At 38.5% G+C, this 20,667-nt stretch overlaps 1 protein-coding gene across 2 annotated transcripts in view; it reads left to right on the top strand.

Moving 5' to 3' along the window:
* LOC124166770 (bifunctional glutamate/proline--tRNA ligase) overlaps positions 1–20,667 on the top strand; it is a 136,770-nt gene that overhangs the window by 76,658 nt on the left and 39,445 nt on the right. The window contains exons 22-28 of one of the 2 annotated variants that reach the window (XM_046544449.1): positions 2,005–2,147; positions 4,700–4,763; positions 7,786–7,895; positions 13,005–13,097; positions 15,404–15,553; positions 17,002–17,094; positions 18,563–18,772. In XM_046544449.1, coding sequence (XP_046400405.1) covers positions 2,005–2,147; positions 4,700–4,763; positions 7,786–7,895; positions 13,005–13,097; positions 15,404–15,553; positions 17,002–17,094; positions 18,563–18,772 — 863 coding nt within the window. The remainder of the gene's footprint in view (positions 1–2,004; positions 2,148–4,699; positions 4,764–7,785; positions 7,896–13,004; positions 13,098–15,403; positions 15,554–17,001; positions 17,095–18,562; positions 18,773–20,667) is intronic. The other variant, XM_046544450.1, reaches the window with a different exon arrangement.

The raw sequence follows: 20,667 nt of genomic DNA, 5'->3' as shown, positions 1-20,667 counted from the left end.
TTAGTTAACGTGCGACCAGTGATTTTTATGTGATCAGTATTTCTTCCTAAAATGGCTTATCAACAGACCGTGAATTTGACGCAATTTAGACCGTGAAAACCTGGAAATAAACCGTGAATTTTATAATTTAGTTAGAGTGGGAACCCTGTTCTAGGTAAAAGGTGACATTTCTCTGTACATAAATCCCCCCCCCCCCAAAAAAAAACCTTCATTTTCAGGTTATTTGTTCCAATATATTAAAATTAAAAAAATCTCAGCGTCATTGATTGGAAAATAACTAAATTGTGTGCGAAAGAAAAACACAAACGTTCAATTGACTGCCCCCGGTCATTCTAGTGTTGATGGGGAACATGCATGAAATTTGTTCATCATACCAGTACATCTCATTAAATAGACAATTTTCTCATGAGCCCAAATATATAAGCCAAAACTCTCCTAGTACTCCGTAAGCATTATTAAATTCTCATTAAAAGTGCTCAAATAACGCTTGAAGTTACGTGACCTGAAATGCCTTCTGACATCATCGCACGGTACACCATTCCCTTTGCAAGAGAGTAGAGCGGTAGAGCCTTAATGCAAGACATTTTTTACTATACTGAAATTCTCTCGTTTTCTGTGCACTCCTACAACTATGGCGGCCCTTCAACCTCACATCTGTCAGAATTTTCTGAAGACCTACCAAAAGTCTAAGCAATGCAAAATTTTATTCAGGCTCACTTCCATTCGACTTACAAAGCAAATTATGTGGTCAGATACGGTCGGAAATATCGTTAGGATGGACATGCATTATTGATAGTAGCACTAGTGCGCCTTATTTCTGCGCATAAAATTCACCAAAATCATGCACTGAGGAAAGTGATCACAGCCAATGAATTTCATGTGTATGCGTATCATTTGCCGTGTAAAACAGCCTTTACACAGATTCGTTCATGTACAAAAATATATTCATGTATTTGCCAATCTCCACCAAGTACACTTGCAGATAAGATGATATAATAAATGATGATAAAGAATTTGTTTATTTATTATTAAGGAGGAGTCTGTTCTTAAATGTTTTAGGTTCTCGGTATGTGTCCATTTCCCCCCCCCCCCCCCCCCCCACTGGTTCTCAGATCTCAATACTTGGTTCTAGAGATGGGTCAAAAAGAACCAAACTGCCAAAACGAACTGTTCAATGAAATGAACCGATTATAAAATGGGCAGTTCTCTAAAACTCCCAGTTCTACTGTTGCGTGGTGGTCACAAAAGATGGCATTTACGATGCAGACCATCCAAGGCCGTGGAAGTCCTGCGTCACAGACGACCGAGCCCTTCCCCTTCCTTCTCTATCATTCCCCTCCGTCCATGAATATGTACAGTTTAGCTGCTGAACGGCTTGAATGCCCTAATATTTCAAACAGGTGTTCAAAATATTAGGTTCGCTTTCGGTGTTCGTTTTCTCAGAACTTGGACTCTACCCTGTCTATGAACAATGTCTATTCGAGCTGAATGTGTTTGAGCACACAGAACACTTAATTCATATTTAGTGTATGGAAATGTCTTCTGGGGAAATGCTAATGTAGCTACGAAGGGCTTTTCTCCACAAGAGGGCTACGTATTAAATCAATGAATATTAAATCACAGAATTTCAATGGATACCAGGAAGACCACTGTTCAGGGAATACTTAATCTGTTATGTATTTATATTTTAAATTTTGCACTTTGTCGGAAGTATTATGATTAAGTAAGTAATTAAATGTTTAGTCAGCGGAAATATTTAAAAAGATAAGTTGAAAGAACTTATATTTCATAAATTTTATAACAGCATTAATGAGTTTCTGAATGTTAAAATTTTGTAATATGTATGTACTTAAGTGCTTGACACTTCTTTATATGCTACATATTTTTTTTTTTTTTTCTCTCTGACAATATCGTATGTTATACTTGCATAACCTACTGGACATTAAATTATTATTATAATATATTTGTAATATGAGTAGCCTTGATCACTTCAAATTGCTTTAGCAGAGGCCATATCTCCAATTGGTGAGTCTTCACTTTTGGACTGCCCCCCTCCTGGAAAAAACAACGTGGCTCAGAACCTCCTGGATCTGATCAGTCAGCAAGGTGACAAAGTCAGGAAGATGAAAGCAGAAAAGGCTTCAAAGGTAGCTATGTCTTGATTTCAATTTTTTTCTTCAGCATACGTGCTAGTGTGTGATATTATGTTTCTATCCTGGTGCATGAATGGCATTGAAATTCACACATTTTGTAATTGGAATGGGAAAAAAATCCCCTTAACTGGGAATTTTACCAAAGCTTTCATAGTCACAGAGAAATTTAATCCCAGTCCAGAAGAAATTATTCCCTTTTTCCTGTCATAGAGAATACATGTCAGTAGTTTGAGTGTTTTTGAAAGGATAATAATTCTTACCTCATCTAATTATCAGTGCGTACAGTATGTGGGGCATCTTGAATCCACGGATTCATGATTCGATTGGAATCTTTGAATCCATGCTGCAAAACTAACATCTACAAATGCTATTCCATCTCTTGGGGAAGATTCAAACACAAACACATTGTAAATACCGTATAAGCGCATGTAAGAGGCATACCTTTTTTTCCCAGAAATTGCAGCCGAAAATGAGGGTGCGCCTCTTACACAAACTTCTTATCTTCCCCCCTCCCCTTCACCGGTCTCAAGTCCAAGGGGAACTGAGTGGCCTTTGTTTTCAGCCTTAGTGAGTCATCTGAAATCCTAGGTCAGAAACAAGTGGCAGGCAGGGGAGTTTCTCCCTTAGTGACTTATTTTTAAAATGCTCCTGTTTGTATTTCTTACTCGTAGGCATTGCGCAGTCACGTCGGAACCTCAGATGTGAACATGTAAAAGATCACGCGGGGTTTTTCGCTCGTTTTTCGGAGGGCGCTCTAAATTTTCTGCCAAGAGTGGGCATCCCACGGCATTTATACTGCAAATAGTAATCGCAAATCAAATGTAGAGAAACACGTAGTTTTGAAGAACAATACTTGGTTAATAGTCAACATCTGTCTTGCCAAGTAATTTCCGTTATGCCAAGGACCTGTTTTTTCAAAAATCATCTTCAGGATCTATTTTGAGGATTATTGTAACTGAAAATTATATTGGAGTCAAAACCTGCGGTTTATAAAATTCGAACTACTATGTACATTGCTGGACTAAATGGCAGATAGGAAATCGGAAATGCTTATAATTGAAGAGTGCTGAAGGAGAGGTCGAGGGGAAGGAGTGCCCTCCCTCCGTCTTTCAAGCTACGAGGGAAGGAGCAAGGGTAGATCACGTCCAGTCTTGCAGGTGACGAAGTTGCCTTCAAAGCGAAGGGGTGAAGGTGCAGCAATGTGATATACGCAGTTTGCGTTGCTTGAAGTTTCCAGTCTGTTTCTTCTTGTTGCACTCATGCTATGCTTAAAAAACTTAAATACTGTCAGACATGTGTCATGTTAAGTCTCGTTCTTTTTTTTTAACCTCGTGCGTGTCATACAATCACACAATTGCCAAAAGCTATTGAGATATCTTCGAGCTCAGTAGGTGACTCTTCTTAGCATTTGGGCTCCAGAAACTAGAAGAATTGAAGATGGTAGACCAAAAAAGGTCAGTTAGTGAGATGGGGTAGGGGAAATACCTTTCCATTGTTCCCGTTAACTTGATATTTTCCTTTGAGGCAAGTGATTTATGGTCTTTGGGGTCTTGGCAAGGAAAAAAAAAAGGCAGAGGCTTTGGCTGATGGAGGGCAGAGTGTGGTTCCCTGAAATCTACAAGATGATTATTATCCTACGGTGCTGAGATTCCCCTGATTGTTGTCCAATCTCTTGGGAAGGTTCTTGGTATGTGCCTGTCGTGTTTTGCCTTAAAATTTTCCATTCCTGAAACTCTATTGCAATACTGATACGAGAGCTTTTAAACAAAATTGTTCATGAGTAGGACAAGCATCTTAGAGCAATGGCTCATGCGAAGAGAGGATCGGGACTCTTTCTACTCATTCTAATAGGACGTTGCATTCATGAAAGAGTTGATTTTAAATTTTGGATTCAGATTCTATTTCTTTAACGAGTTTGGATCCGAAGTATAAGGTGAAGGGCATTATCCGTGGATATTTGGATCCTAGGTATCCAGTCCGACTATACTTAGTAAGCATCATAAGGTTAAGGCTACAAGTGAATACCTTATCTCCGAGCGCCATATGTATCGCATAAATTTTGCTGAAAAAATGCTGCGTAAATTTTTGGTGTTGAAAGAGGAAAATTTGATAACTGATGAAAGTCCAGGCATAAGTCTGCAACATCGCGTGGTAGGATTAAAAAAATGCCGCAAAATTTTTTTTGTCTTTAGCTCCGATGCTCAAAATAGGGGTGTGCCTCTTACTCGTGCTTGTACAGTACTTTGTCTCATTTTCGTCCTATGATGGATGTGGGAAAATTATACTTCAGGATAGATGTGGGAAAGCATTACAATCTCTTATAGGACCTTGTTTGGGACCAGGTACGGCGAATGATGAATGCAGGAACGATATATTGAGGTTCGACTGTATAGCTCTAGCGGAGGATGGATATTGGTTCACATGTGTCATTTTCAAATAATTTATGATTATGTGTCTGTATTAAGTATGTTTATGAAATTTTGTCAAATTATTATAAACCTTATGACTGCAGGCTGTTGCTAATGGTGATGGTAATGTTTTTTCAGGATGCCATTGATAATGAAGTGAAATCACTTCTTGCGCTGAAAGCAGATTTCAAGAAGGAAACAGGTGATAGAACACTCCCTACTGTAAATATTGTCGCCCTCATAAGGGTTACCTTTAATTAATCTTACCTACATTATAAACAATCTTTTGATGATGTCACATGCTCTTGAATGACAGGAAAGACATGTCAATTGAGAAAACAAATGGTGATTATGTTAGTCATGCACAAACATTAATTTATGTAATTCAAATCAATGCTTGGTATTAATTTACAGCATTCCATGAATGTATTTTTAGCAGATCAAAATATTTCTGGAAAATTGTCAGTTGTTTGGGCAAATTCTTGTTTGAAAACTCTCGGCTCCTTTTTTCACTTACTGCTATCTGGTCACAGTTGTCAGCATGGATGTCCTTGCTAGCCTCTACATATCTAGTCTATCTCACCCCCCCCCCTCTCTCACGCAGCCTCGAAGCTGGAGCTGGCCTTCTCGTCTCTTTCTGCTTTCTTTGTGTGCCTTTCGTCTCCACTCCGCCGCTCTATTTCTTGTCTTTTCACTTTTGTGCCGTCAGCACTCATTTCTCTTTCTCATCTTTCGTTTCCCTCTTTTGCTTTCTCTTTTCTTGCGTACGCCCACGCCTCACTTAGTTCATGGGATGCGTTTCATGGAGTCTTTGGGCTTATTGAATTTGCATTATTGGAGACCATGGGGAGGATAGGGATGCATTCATTGTTGGGTATCATATTGCCTATAAACCATATATTTTACTGTTAATGGCCTTCGAAAACCTTATTTATGAAAACATTTAGAGTTTAAAATACCTTTGGAGATAGTATGCACGCATTCAAAGATGTTTTTTCTCATTTAAAAAAATTTGTACGTGCTTTTGAAATTCACTCCTTTTGTGCGGGTGGGCTAACATCTAGGAAAAAATGTCTTAAAAGAATGTATCAGCTATCTCACGGGTTCGCAATGCACTGCTGGCAGGTGACGAATTTTAAAACCAGTCTAAAAACAATTCTTGTCTCACCTTGGCCCTTTCATTGCTCATTGTGAATTATTAATCATAACTGGCTTTGATTGTAAGTCCCCCAAGGCGTTAGCAACTAAGTGAAACAGTCTTTAAATGCCTTAAAATCTGACCCAGGTTTTTCTTCCCTGAAAATGAATGAATGATGTTGCATTCTTTTCCACAACAATATCGTCTTGTCGACATTAAAAACTAGTTTAGAGGGAAAGGAGCCACTATTAATCACCGCTTGGAGTTCATCAGCAAAAGTTGTGGCGACTGCACTATCAGCACTTGCAGATTTGCGTGATATTGCCGCACTGAATATACGTGCTCCTGTTTAAAATTCTGTAACCAAACGGAGCTTTCACTAAATGTCTTGGAGTGATTACCACCGCTGTCTTCTTTTACAGATTCAAATAAAGCCACAGCTTTAGCACAAATAACTGTCTGATATAAAGGAACATCATTTGACCATTTATGATAAATCCAGGTGCAGTGGAAGCCCCTTATAACGAGTACGGGATATAGCGACAAGCTCGAATTAGCGACAGTTACCCAAGGAACCATTTCAAACCCTATCATTTAAATGTAAAATAAATTCGTATTAGCAATAATGGCTCGATTCCTCTCCTGCACCATTCGTAATTACGACAGGTTGACTTTTTGGCTTTTGACAGCTAGAAACTGCCCTTTTCTCGTGGTTTTGCCAGCAAAGAGCCTCGGGGATTCCTATCTCTGGCACAATGATGAAGGCTAAAGCTGAATATGATTTTACAGAATATATTTATGTTTATCAAGGCAGGCGCGGTTTTCATCTGTTTTATTTACGTCTTTCAACAAGTAGTTGGAGAATAATATTTTTTTTATTATCGCTTTCATACATTGTAATGTTTACTTAAATGCATGAAGTTTTGTGGATGCGAGTGACAAATGTTTTTAGTGTTCTATCATATGCTGTTTTTATTGTCTTCGAGAGTAAAATATATTGACAAAATCCTTGATAATTGTGTAAACCTGTTATTTTGCATGAATGTCAGTAACTAAAATAGTGTTCATCCTGCTGTAGGTAGCCAAGTCAGTTCCAGCCAGCATTCTTATAAAAAAATGTGCGCTACTGCCGCTAGAGGTATCTACGCCCGCTGATGTTGCGTCTGATTGCGTGAATCTCTACGAAACTTGAATATTGCGCTAACAGACAGACTAAGTGTGGACTTAATCTATCATTTGTCCTTCTATTTATTCAAAACAGTTTTTCATGCATTTCCAACGAAGATAACTGATATGACTAATATGCTTATAGATGCTGTAATGCTGGTGTTATTAGGTTTCATGAATCCAATAGCATTTGAGTGAGCTGTTTTGAAACACGATAGTAAACCATTCATACAGGCAGACTTGAAGCATATGAAGATTATTTCCACCTTTATTCCGCCGTTAACCTGAAAAAGATAGAATCGCTATGCTCATGTGTTAAAAATACCGCTCGGAAATTAATTAATTACTGCCAAACTAAGGCCCATTCAATGGAACCACTATCAGTTCAGAGATGTGCTTGCCATTCCGAATGCCATAAAAAACACGGCATTGAAAAAGGCGGAGCAAGGTACGTGGTCTCCCCTTGTTAGTGGGAGTTGGTGACTATAGGTAAATTGAGCTGAATTCATGCTCTATGTTTGGGATTTAAGGACTTTGCATGCGTTGCAATGTTCAACCTTCTCTTGTGAGAGAGTTTCGCCTTGAAAGCGAAAGAGAGAGAGAAGATGGAGTGGAGCATGTAAGAGCTTCTCAGATTTCACTGTTGCGTGTCCCATCAAATAGCCGCCATCGATGTCGCCTCTCCCAGTCAGAGGACGTGAAGGCGGTTCTTCAAAATGTCAGCTAGCATGGTGGGGGGCAGCATTCCGTGGTTAAGAGGCGGATTTTAGAGAGGATTACTATTTATGGATTTATACTTCCAATTTGGATATTGCATTTTTTTGGATAATTGGTTTTGTTTGTAATTGTCTTTTTCTGACTGTAGTAGGATGATTTTTTTGCTGTGTTTGATTGGTGCTATTCTCTCTTGTGGTTTAAGGGTTGACATGGAAACCTGGTATTCAAGTTGCATCGTCTGAAGTATCCCCCACGCAGATGGCTCCTGTCAAAAGTGAACCCAAAGAATCTGCAGAGGAGAGCAAAGCAAAGGTGAGCGAAGACCTTGATAACAAGAGGCTCTGAATTTTGTGATGAGTAACTCAAAATGTACGTGTTTCTGGGAAGTTGCGTGTGTTGCCTTTTGTTCGCAAATTCTATTGGAATTAAAAAAAAAATATTCCTTAACAATTCTAATGCCATGATACTTAAGGTTGGAAAAATCTATCATCGAAATTAATCTTGTTCAACGCAGCTTGTAGATTGTGAACTTATCTGAGGTATGACTTTTTTTTCTGTATTTTTATTCATTTAAATGCCCGGCAATGTGGTGGTTTTTGATTACTGCATGCTACCCCACTCTTCAGTAAATGGGTGTGCTGGGGATGGGTTGCTATAGAGATGGGTCAAAAGGAACTGAACTGCCAAAACAAACTGTTCACTGAAATGAGCCGATTATGAAATGGACAGTTCTCTAAAATTCCCAGTTCACTGTTCATGACTGCACTGCACACGTGTGGCATATTCGGTCCAAAAGGTAACCGGTGTTCAAAATATTTGATCGCTTTAGACGTTCGTTTTCTCAGGGTATTCCTTTCTCGGAGGCCACTCTTTTCCCCACGGCGTTCATTTTGCGAAGGGTATTTATTTCTCGGGGGGCTTTCTTTTTTTGAGGCTGTTCGCTTCCTCATTCGCTGTTCATTTGAGCTCTCGATCATTTTGATTTTGTGTTCATTTGAACCTTTGTTTTTGATGAACAGGGTGTGATGGTTCAGGTTCATGGTCAATTTACAGGTTGGTTTTCTGTTCGTATTTTGTGCTATGGTTCAGAGTTAATTTAAACGTTAGGTTAAAACTAGTGATGGGTCGATTCCAAAATTTTATCGATTCCGATCCCGATTCCGATTCTGATATTTCGATTCCGATTCTACCGATACCGATTCCATCGATTCTGATGCCATAGGCTCCAAGAAAAATAAGACTTAATTCCAGGCAACAGGAAAACCACTTAAAAAAATATTACTCTGCGAAAGAGTCAGTTGACAAAAGTATCTTTCATATCATCACTATGTAATTAAAATATAATAGCTAAATTTCCAAACAGAACATACCTGAAAAGTGGTGTTACATGATAGGTATTACTTTAAGATATTGGCACTCATAATATGTCGACCATATGTATGTATCCAAATTACAAGGGAGAGCCCTGAGTACCGAAATTTTCATAACTGTAATAAAGATTACATACTACATATGTGAATCATGTAATATTTGGCCCTTTCAAATTCTCAAGCAGAAAAACCAATTATTCTACATGCTCAGCCAGCAGTTTTTAACGTCTCCATGTTTCAGTATTACTGCCTGCAGAAAATTGCCTTTTGCTACACACTAGTGTGATTCGGCAAGTACTTTCCTACCAAAATTGCAAGATTATGGAGATTTTGGAATTTATATTAAAAATTATATCAACGATTTTTTTGGATCTTGAATCTTCATGGAATTCAAGTGGATGAAGCCAACGAACTATAGAACTAAACTTAAGTTTTGTAGAACCAAAAAAATTCTATGCATCTCACGTCATTTAATCAACCTTAAAATCTCTTGCTTTTTTTAAGTTCAAGAAAGAAACTAAACGCTACAAATGAATATCACATCGGACGGATGCAATAATAAAAAAGGCTAAAAGAGCCTTGTGGTGTGAAAACTCCCCCTTCCGCGCGACTCACCTCGGCGAAGGTGGAAAGGGATAAAGGGTATCGGTTGTTGCCTTTCCCGGACACAGTTCATTTTTCTCTCTCTTAAGCATGCTGACTTAATCTCTTCACTTTACTTCAATACCCGAGGCATATTTCTTATGCGTGGGATAGTTTCGAAAAATATCCAATCCTTTGTATTTTCACTGGAGTAATGCACTAAATGTTCTAGTCGATCTATAAATAATCCTTTTTAACATCCTCAGTTTAGTGTTTTAAGTCAATGAAGACAATTATCCATGCTTTAAATGACGATTTTGAAGACTAATGTTTTAAAAAACTTGAAAAATCGGCCTCAGTTACCGAGCCTTAGAGTTCCGCGGCGTGTAGCTGAGCCTTGACGCGCGATTGAAAAATCGCTCTTATTTCCTTGGTCGCAGACTTTTTTTTCCAAGATTTCTAATTAGTACTCTTTAGAAATCCCTACTTTATATTGTGGTTCAAATTTTATAGTTATATTTCCGAGTTATATTTTTCGTAAGCGAAAGATAATGTCTACTTTATGTCAAATTTCACGTGAAAAACGGGTCGGCCATTTTGCGTCATAAAACCAGACAGATGAGAGCCAAAATCTTCTAAAGTCATTGAAAGTATCGGCAAAGCACCAGATCAAAGGAATATTGCGTTTTTTATTCCATAAAACTCATACCAACGCAAAACCACTTGGATAAATTCGAAGATTTTTTAAGGAAATCGATATCTCGCGTGGCATTGAAAAATTGGTCATGTTTGGTCCTCTGTATCTCACTAAAGGTTCATATATATGTAAAATGGCATATAAATCTATATCTGGTAATGATTTATGATTATTTACGCTAAGTTTCAAGTCTCTATCCCCAAAAAGGTCATTTTGAACTTTATTCCAGCTTTTTTCGATTTTGGACCAGTGTGCGCTGGGTAGGAAGACGATCGGCCGCCGCGGCTGGCATAAAGGTATTCGGCGCCCACGTCGACAACTATAGTGTATTCGGCAAGCTGAAGCTACCTGGCCAAGGCATTAGAATGACTTATCGGCTTTAAAAACTGCATTATTACATGAGTTTCATGATATCGCTTCCTGTCGGCATGATTGCTGGACCTACTAGCCTCAAAAGCTCTGTAACCTTAACTACTCGACTCGACATTCGTAATGCTACTCGAAACGCTCGAGTCGAGTACCATGTGATGACTCGACTCGAATTTTCGAGTACTCGCACATCCCAAGATAAGTGTTTTGTTATTACGATTACGTGGCGCGAAAATTCAAATGACTGTTGGAAACGCAGTCGTAAATAAATCGATTTTTCACCTTGGCAAGTACTCGTTTTCGATTCCGGTTTTTGGTCGAGAATCGAGAAATCGAAGAATCGAGGAATCGAACCGACCCATCACTAGTTAAAACCATTGATTAGTTATAATAATGAAAAAATCTATTTCAGCAAACGGAAAAGTTAAACCTAAATTGCTTAACTATGTTATATCCACTACATATTCTTTTGTTAAATTATTCGTAATGGAATTAACTTTTACCTGGGTTAATCTATATTTTACCATGCGATGCTTTAAGAGGCCTGAACTGATGTTTTTTGGAAACAAAAATTTGGCTTCAACTTTCCTCAAATTACTTGTTTGTAGTGTAATTAGACATCGAAGGGGAAGCACTTGGTACTCTTCCGGATAGTTTTTCGGAAGCATATATCCATCATTTTGGAAGGAATGAAAACAATATATAACCAACGGCGATTTTATTAGGAGATATTAGGTTTTTCACGTCGCGACACTGTATGTATTTTATTGTGACCACTTAGCTTAATCGCACATAAATACACCTCAAAAGGGCTAACTCTTTCTTTGCTTTCCATGTATTACATTTAAATATGTTACGGAATTCCACGGGTGTAACATATTCTACTATTTGTCACATTCTACCAAGAGTACTAATTTAGCAATGAAACTGATTATTTCTCACCGTTTTACGCATGCTATTATTGACAGTTAATTACATTGTTAGAGTGGATAGATACCTGACACAGGCTGTAAGGAGGAAATAAAAATTGATATCTTACTGAGGAGTCTAATATAGAGATTCACAAATGACGTTTATACTAAAAATATTTATAAAGAAGAGTAAGCTGTGTATGAAAGTCTAAATTGCTCATAAGAGCAACAATTTAAAACCTTTCTTGTGCTTAATATGCGAATAACATCAGACGCTGGGTTGATAAATATTTGCTCTGGCTTATTCTACGTGTGGACTGCAGATATTTTCCTGCACACAGATAACCAAGCAAAGGCCCGGGACAGAATTTGCTTGAAATTGACAAGCTGTGCAAACCATGTGATGCCACACTAAGCTTTCATTTACTCTAAACATCCAATAAACGGTATTTTCTACCTTAATGACCCTGACTGTTTGCCATGAACAGATATTCTGAACTGTTCTTTTTACTGAACAGGTTCAAAGTGAACAGTTTAACCTACATGTAGTCTGCACGCCTCCCTGTTGTTTCACACCGTTCATTTCTCTGTGCACAATTGAGTGCGTCCAAAAGAGGTAGTACAGTTAGTCCTTTTCTCGTGGAAGGCTTTACTGGAGTGGAAAGTTAATTTTTAAGAACTTTTAAATGCATTTTATAGGTTTGATTTTTGCTACTATTTTTACTATTTTAAATCTTACAGCCAACATTTTTACTTAGGAGAAAATGTTTGGATTATGAACATTATTTTAATTAGTAATATCTTCCTAGTTTTCTTTCTTGGTTTGGCCTTTCATTTGATGTGAGCCCTTCTCGAATTCATCTGTCCAAGGGCCTCATCTTATGTGCACACTCTCAAAGTGCTGAAAGTTGGTCGTTGGTCCTTCCCCACTCCTCCTCCTGTGCAAGTGACCAAAAGCTCAAGATTGAGCTGCTTGTGGGAGGGAGGGGGGATAGAGTTAAGGGATCTTGGTTAAGAAACACAAGCTCAATCTGTTCCCTGCTAAAGTATAACGTGAGCAAAATATTAGCATGTTTTGGTATAATAAATATGAGCATTATTTTAATGAGTACTCCGAGGATTGACTAAGATAGAAGAAAAATAACATGTCCTTAGCCATTGCCTGCCTAAAATTTAAATGAAAAATATAAAATAATACATTTTTTTATAAATGTTGAAATCATGGTATGAGTCCTTTTTTATGTCACTGTCTAAATGTATGTTTTATCCTATTGTGAACAGAAAGATTTGTGATGCAGTAGTGAGAGTAAGGCAGTCATTGTGCTGAGTTGGAGCTTCCAGTTTTGGTGTCTATGTGCACAGGGCCTTTCAGTTTTTTTCCTAATAATGTTTGAATGGAAGAGAGCATATTTGAGGATGTATTTGGCTTGATGGTGGGGGTGCACCTGCTGAGGGTGGCCAATGAGATGTTAATTGCAATGACTACTTTCAGGGGGAGAGAGGTGAGGAGGCAGAATCCCTGGAAGCCAAAATCAAGGAGCAGGGGGACAGGGTGAGGACCCTGAAGGGCGAAAAGGCCTCCAAGGTGCGTATGCAATTTAGGGAATTTATTCTTTCATTCCATAAACTTGAAGCAGTGCGGGACCCATTTGACGTTATCGCGACTGCTGACATTAGGATTGAGGCTTAAGTAGTGATTTTATGGGATACAACTACATTGAGTCCTCGTTTAAAATCACTTACCGTTCCTGAAAAATGTGACGATTAACAAAATGACGTTAATCGAAGCATAATATCCCATAAGAAACAATGTAAAGAGTGAATATCGGCTCCTAGACCTCAGAATTCCTGCGCAAAAAAAATGTTAGCGTATCATATCTGGGGCATTTTTTACGGTGGGAATTGCTTTTCGGCTTCGCTATGGTGGTCGCTGGGTTGAGCGTCGCCTCGGCATCATCATCACTGAAACATCGTCGCAGTTACAGGAACCAAAATTATTGTGAACTCGGCCAAAAAAGTGACAACGAAAACTCAGAGTTCTACACGGAAAAATGCCTTAAAATCACTTTTTAGGTTCCTGAAAACCATTATGTCAAGTAAACCCTTGTGCACCTACGCAAGAATTCATTTTGCAGAAATTTTTGCTAAAACCGTAATCGCAATGAAGAATAAACACACCGTTTTACACTTTGCTTAGACTGACTGCATTACCGCCCACAAAACGAACAACCTGCAACGTCCGCCGCTTCGCCTTTTTTTTTTTTTCGAGCGAAATTTAAAGGACTTGATGTTATCGCGAAGTGTAGGTGCGATAAACGAATGACAGTCTCAAAATTTTTGTGACGTTATCGCGAAATGACGTTAAACGGGGTGACGTAGAACGAGGACTCACTGTATTCACTTCTTTCCCTAATTGAATTCTTTCTCAAAAGATGTGCAAGGATGAGAGAATTGGATTGTAAAAGCCGCAAGAAGGGCATGGCCAGTAATGCTCATCATTCTTAAGTTTACTGCTTAGTTTTTCTGAAGAATATTGAACCTCTTAAGTGAAAATTTTGGCCATTTGATTGGAGTTGGTAAAATGTTAGGACAATGAACATATAGTTGTAATTATTATTAAATGAACGGTGAAACAATACAAAATATGCAGTTGGTTTACACATTAATGCCCTGCCTTGCCAAGCCTAGTATGATCCTTCACTTAAATGTGATTAGTGCAAATCAGGGTTAGAAAAGATGAAAATTCATATTCAAAACATACTCCTTCCTTGAAGATGGATTTGCATAATATGGTATATCCACACACCACATGAGGAGAAGCATCACTTTATTTTCATAAAAAAACTAGTTTCCATTACAAAAGACGCCTATTATTTGACGTGGCCGCATAAATAATTCCCCTAATGCAGTATGCTGGGAAAACAGTAAGAAGTAGAGGACAAGCAACTGAACAGATGAGTTTCAGTACAGAATACTTGTAAATAATTTACATTCTGTGGTATAACACATTCAATGTGGGCCCGATTTTCAATAAAGTCATCAAAATCAGCCATAAAATAAGAAAGAAAAATAGACTGAGGTTTCTGTGCCATAATTTTCATTCAAATACTGCTTTTTACAAATAGTGCACACAGTGTGAAAGAGGGAAGCCATAGTTGAAGGCCATGCACACGATCGGAAGACTTGGATGTTAATCATGTGTGGAGAAAGGGCTCCCGGCAGAGGGCATCAATTGACCTTCTCCGTATCTCAGCTTAGACGGACCATGTCAATTGACGTACTCCCCATTGAATGTGTTAAAGGTTGGGTGACAAGGAAGGCCTAGGTTTTTCAAAGGCATTATATATTTATTTGGGATGGACGGATAAAGGATTTTTTTTGGATCCGAATTCGGATCGGATCCTTGATTTTCGGAGTCGGATCTTTATCCCTACCCCAGAGACAGGGTAGGGATGAAACACGCTTCAATTGTTCTTGTGTAATTTGATATTTTCCTTCAAAGACAATGATTTATGGTCCGTGTGATTTCGGAAACAATCTGCCACTTTGCCTTTTTTGTCGCGCGAAATTTAAAAGACTTGACGTTATCGCGAAGCGAAGGTGCGATAAACGAATGACGATCTCAAAATTTTTGTGACGTTATCTTGAAATGACGTTAAACAGGGTGACGTAGTATGAGGACTCACTGTATTTGAAGTAGGTGAGTGGCGGGTTGCCTACGTTCAGTGTTTGTGCAGCCAAGCTCCATAGACATGCACTCAAATTTAACTCTCAACTTGGAATCACTTGTGAATTTCTTATGTTCCTTTAAATACATCTTGAAATCATTAGTTTCAAAACTATCTTTAATTGGTGTGATTCAATTGCTTGATTGTTTGCTTCTGTCATTAGGATTCCATTGACAAGGAGGTGCAAGTGCTTCTCTACCTGAAGGAGGAGTACAAGAAGTTGACTGGGAGTGTTTACAATGGTGGCGGTGGAGCAAGAAGCAGTAGAGGAGGACCTCAAAAGAAGAGGAGCAGCCCACCAAAGGAGCCATTGGTTTGCTCCCTCCACACAATCATTCATTCCCTCTTCTACGTGTTTGGCTTTTTATTGCACTGGTGGTTTTCTCTTCAAATGGATTCCTGGGGATGCTTATGACATGTGTAACAGTGGAATACAGTGGTCTATCCTTCCCGCATTGGTGGTTTTCCCATTGTTTGCCATTCCTGGTTCCAAATAAAGTCCCATACTGACAATGTAATTTTTTCCTGCATCTATCGTTCCCCTAAGTATCATTTTCCGGCATTCATCGTTTGAAGATCACAATCCCGATGCATAATTTTCCAGCATCCATCATATGAGGAAAATGAGACGAAGTATTTACAATGTGTTTGTGTTTGAATCTTCCCCAAGAGACTGAACCACCATAGGGAGAAGCTCAGTGCCGTGGGATAGTAACTACGTAGCACATTTCCCAAAATACTATATCTCCTTCCTATCAGCCCTCGGACACCCTTCGGATGAAAAAATATAATGAATTTAGTTTACATCATGTAATTGGATCAATAGGGTGGTTTCCTTCATCAAAGAAAACGAAAGGCATTGATTGCAATTCGTTACCCACCATTAGGGTTTTCATAAAATACAAATTATTTGGTTTTAAAAATCCCAGTTTAGACGAATGCTAATGGTCAATTTTAACCGCATTTGAAAAAGGCCAGATTGGCACCCATGCGATTCCACTCTACATGACGTCGCAGGGACCTAGTTTCTTTACGAGTAGATAGGTATTTTACATTGTCTGAGATTACCAATGCATACATGAGGCACAGGGCTCAGGGAAACATCTCTTAATAATCACCTATTAAAACTGCCTAAAGTAGGAAAGATTCCTTTGTTTGATAAGGTAGGCTAAATTTAAGCCAAGTGCTACCATCTAGCAGGGTACTCTGCTACCTGCTAGCAGCCTGCATCATAGCGGCGCTCATATCCTCGCCCCAAGGTCACTTCACTTTGCGACTGCGGGAACCAGAATGACGTCACACGGAGTTTTCCCACCATTCATACTTAGCTGTTGCATTTTCGTGCGCTTGAAAATTTTCACTTTTCTTTTTATCGCGAAAAATAGATATCGTCATTTAAAGATCTAAAAGCGTGAAATCCAAATTCCAGGGGTAATAATCTTTGGATTTAGGCAATTATCAAAAAAAGGAAAGCGCCCTATTAGTACCTGGTGGGAAATCTTGCTCTTCATCATAGTCATGTTTTTGAATCAAGTAGCTGGATAACTGGAAATGAGCTTAAAAGAAAATGATGGGATTGAAATAATTTTCAATTGCTTCCAATTACCAAATCCTACCTTCCTCTCCACCATTGAATCTATATTATATTCCTAATATGTAATTGTAAAGTTTCGCTCAGTGATATTTGTGGCCATGGAAACTTGTATTGAAATCTCTTTAATGGTGCTCAAGGGTGAGATTGATGGCATCTCTCTTTCTCAGAAGGAAGAGTCGAGTGGTGGTGGGCCAAAAAAGCAGACTCGCCTCGGCCTTGAAGCGACGAGGGAAGCGAACCTGCCTGAATGGTACTCTCAGGTGAGTGATCCCGCACTCCTCTGCACTTTTTCATCCCGGCCGAGAAATTCTGTTATTAGAAATTATGAGCATTTGGAAAATTCATGAAATACAAGGTACCAGCTTTTATGTTGAGTGGTGCACAAGCCTTCTGTTTATTTCTACAAATGTTTTCAATTTCTTTAGAATTTACATATTGGAGTATGTATTATACCAGGTTGTTAATGGTCTGATGCCAGTTTTAAGACTTCTGCGCATACTTTCAAAACAACTTTTTCAATAGTTAACATTTGTTTTTGAGGTACTGTTGAGTACATTTTGAGCATGAATACAAACTCACACACCATATCTGTACCTGTGATGGTGGCGTTTTGCCCATAGCATTGTGTAGTGGATTGGATAGTCCATTTTATCTTTGCAAGAGTGGTATTTTGGCCAGGCAGTCCTCATTGCCTGGGCCTTTCAGCTTCCCAACGTAATGTTTCTAAGCTCCTGTGTTCTCGGAGAGGTTCTCGCGTCCGGTTTGCATTGAGGGTCCTTCACCTCCGCCTGTTCCTCTTCCAAGGTGGCATGTCCTCCTCCCTGCCAGTGGAAGAGCATTTTATCTGTGTTAGTTTCTTGCAATGGAAATAAAGCCCAAAGTGATCCCTCTCTAATTAATCTTTGCCACCAGGTTGGATGATGGTCGGCGTCGGTCGACGAAAAGGTATTTGGTGCCTTAGTCGACTGCTGTAGTGGTTGATTGCTACTTATACAGCAAGGTTAAACTCTCAGGCCAAAGTGTTAGAATGACTTATCGACTTTAAAAATTGTTCTTGCATGAGTTTGAGGATAGCACCTCCTGTTGGTAGATTTCTGAACTTACTGGCCTTAGAAGCTCTGTACCAGGAACTGCTCTCAACATTCGTGAAGCACTCAAGTCGTGTACCAATTACTCGACTCACCTCAAAGTTTCGAGTGCTTGCACATCCCTAATGAGGAGACAACTTTTTCTAAGTGCTACTCATTTGCTTTCTCATTCCCAATTGTAAGCCTTGTGTAATGCCTGTTTACAGAATTGTTCAAATGTCCTTTCCCATCTTTTTGGATCTTGAGCTTAAGGATGACTTTGATGCTTATGAATGGAGTGAGTGAATTTTAAAATTCTCTCTCTGTGTACTTGATGATTATGCTGACATTATTATTGGATTGGATTTTCTTTTTTCGTATTTTGTTTCTTTTCACATTCTGACGTGAAATTAGAGAAAACCATTTCCACAAAATTCAGAGCTGGTGTTGAGTCAATTATCAGAGTAAATTTTTAGTGCAAATGTCAATTATTATCAAGTTAATATTGAAAATTGTCATGGCATGCATTGAGCAACTGTGTAGGTAGTGACATGGGGGGATAATGTGAAACGTGAAGGCAAGGGTGAAATTGGCCTTGAAAAGGAATCATTGAACCCTGCCAGGCCCATTAATTGATTTTGCAATTGTTTTATCTGACTAGGTGTTGACAAAAGGTGAGTTGATTGAGTACTATGATGTGAGTGGGTGCTACATCTTGCGGCCGTGGTCGTTCGCCATTTGGGAGACCATCAAGGATTGGTTTGATGCTGAGATCAAGAAGATGGGCGTGCAGAACTGCTACTTCCCCATCTTTGTGTCGAGGGCTGCCCTCGAGAAGGAGAAGACCCACATTGCAGATTTTGCTCCAGAGGCAAGTATGCATGCAAATTCTATTTGATATTATTCTTGATTGAGCGAAGTGTCAGTGGTAAATAAATGATACGTAATATTTAAATGACAATCGTATAATTTTTTTCAATTTTTTCCTTTAGCCTTAAATTGTGCAAACAATAGTTGCAGCTCCCATTTTTTCTTGGATATTTTGGTTTTTCAATGAATGTGGAACATAAGGAATAAGTTCAGTTTATGTTGACGCTATTTTGACAAATGTGCAGTCAAATTTGTGTTTGCAACCAACTGCCATTGTAAAAATACCAGTTGGAGATGCAAGCATGTAGTCTCTACCAATTTTCATTAGAATCTGAGAGAGGTCAATGGCAGTTGGCCCGTGGAATGATGACACTATTCTAAGTTTCTTCATTTGGTTTATTTTTTCAAATTAAGCCAGCAAAAACCTTTCAGTTACTCATGAAATCTCAGGCAGAATATTATATCTTTTTTCTGGATGTTTAGAAGAACTTCTCTTATTTATGATTACTGAATTAATGAAAAGGAACTTTTGATCAATCAATTGTAATATCAATTATTGATAATGCTGAAAACTCAGTAAACATGGGCGAGAAAGCTTCTTGACAAGCGCCCTCTCGCAATGAACCACTCAACGCTCACCGTGATGCATTTAAATATTCAGTGCCTACACTCCTCAAACTAGAAACCTTGATAAATGACCATCTACCTATCCATGTGTTGTGCATTTGTGAAACCTGGCTGAGCTTAAATGAACTTTCTACTATCTCTCTAACAGGATATGTTGTTGCAGATGTGTATGCTCGTTATCATCACAAAAATGTGGTGTTGTAATATTTATGAAATCTACCGCAGTTATTTTATCAAGCCAATTTTCGTGCATGCCTCTAAATGAAGAGTTCACCTTTGAGTGCTGTGTTACGTGTCTAGGTTTGACTAATGATAAAAAACTGTATATTGTGAGTACTTGTAGGTCGCCCCTTGGAAATTTTCCTGTGTTCTTAGATAAACTTGGGAATTTGCTCGATGATCATCACAATATCAATTGTAATATCTCCATCATTTTAACTGGTGATTTTAACTGCAATTTGTCAGTTGACGATAATTGATCACGTGACTTCCTGCACTTACTTAAATCTTATAATTTATTACCGACTGTCAATATGACACCCACCAGAATCACGTCTAATTCAAAATCTCTTCTGGACAACATTGTATCTAACCTGCTCTCAAGGCAGGTGTTTACCAAAGTTCTTGATGCAACCATATCCAATCATTGTCTTTTCCATAAATTTCGATCCACTCACTCACAGTAGGAATTTTTATTACTCAAGAGTCTATTCGATGGTAAACCAGGACATATTTTTATTAGAGATGGGTCGAATAGCAGATTTCTCGAATTCGAATATCGAATTCGAATATTAAATCATTGCTCGAATATTCGAATACCTCGAATACTAAATGATGAATGCTGGAATGTTTGACTCGGTTGCCTACGCAGCATGCAACACAAGATTTTGGGGAGTAATTTTGATTTCCTTTAAATGATTCGAACAGGAATTTAGATGATTAATGCATAATTTAATTTTATGGAAACAATTGGGCATATAATTAATTCAACTAACATCGCTTTACCCCCACTCCTTCTGTCAAGTGCTAGCTGACAATCTGAGGCATTTTGCAAAATATAAGCTCTTTTCCACCGGATTTTCTTCAATTATTTTCAGTCCATCTTTGGGAGTTCTCACGAGATAAGAAGATGAATTGAAATTGCTATCAGGGAGAAACCAAATATTCTGAGAAAATATCCTTTTGTCTGGGATTGTAACAATAAAGATTTATAGCACCACTCATAAATTGTAACTTGATATATGTTTTCGGAAAAAATACGGCATCAAC

Source organism: Ischnura elegans, chromosome 10, assembly GCF_921293095.1.
Source record: "Ischnura elegans chromosome 10, ioIscEleg1.1, whole genome shotgun sequence".
NCBI lineage: Eukaryota > Metazoa > Arthropoda > Insecta > Odonata > Coenagrionidae > Ischnura > Ischnura elegans.
This window is presented reverse-complemented; position numbering and strand designations above follow the sequence as displayed.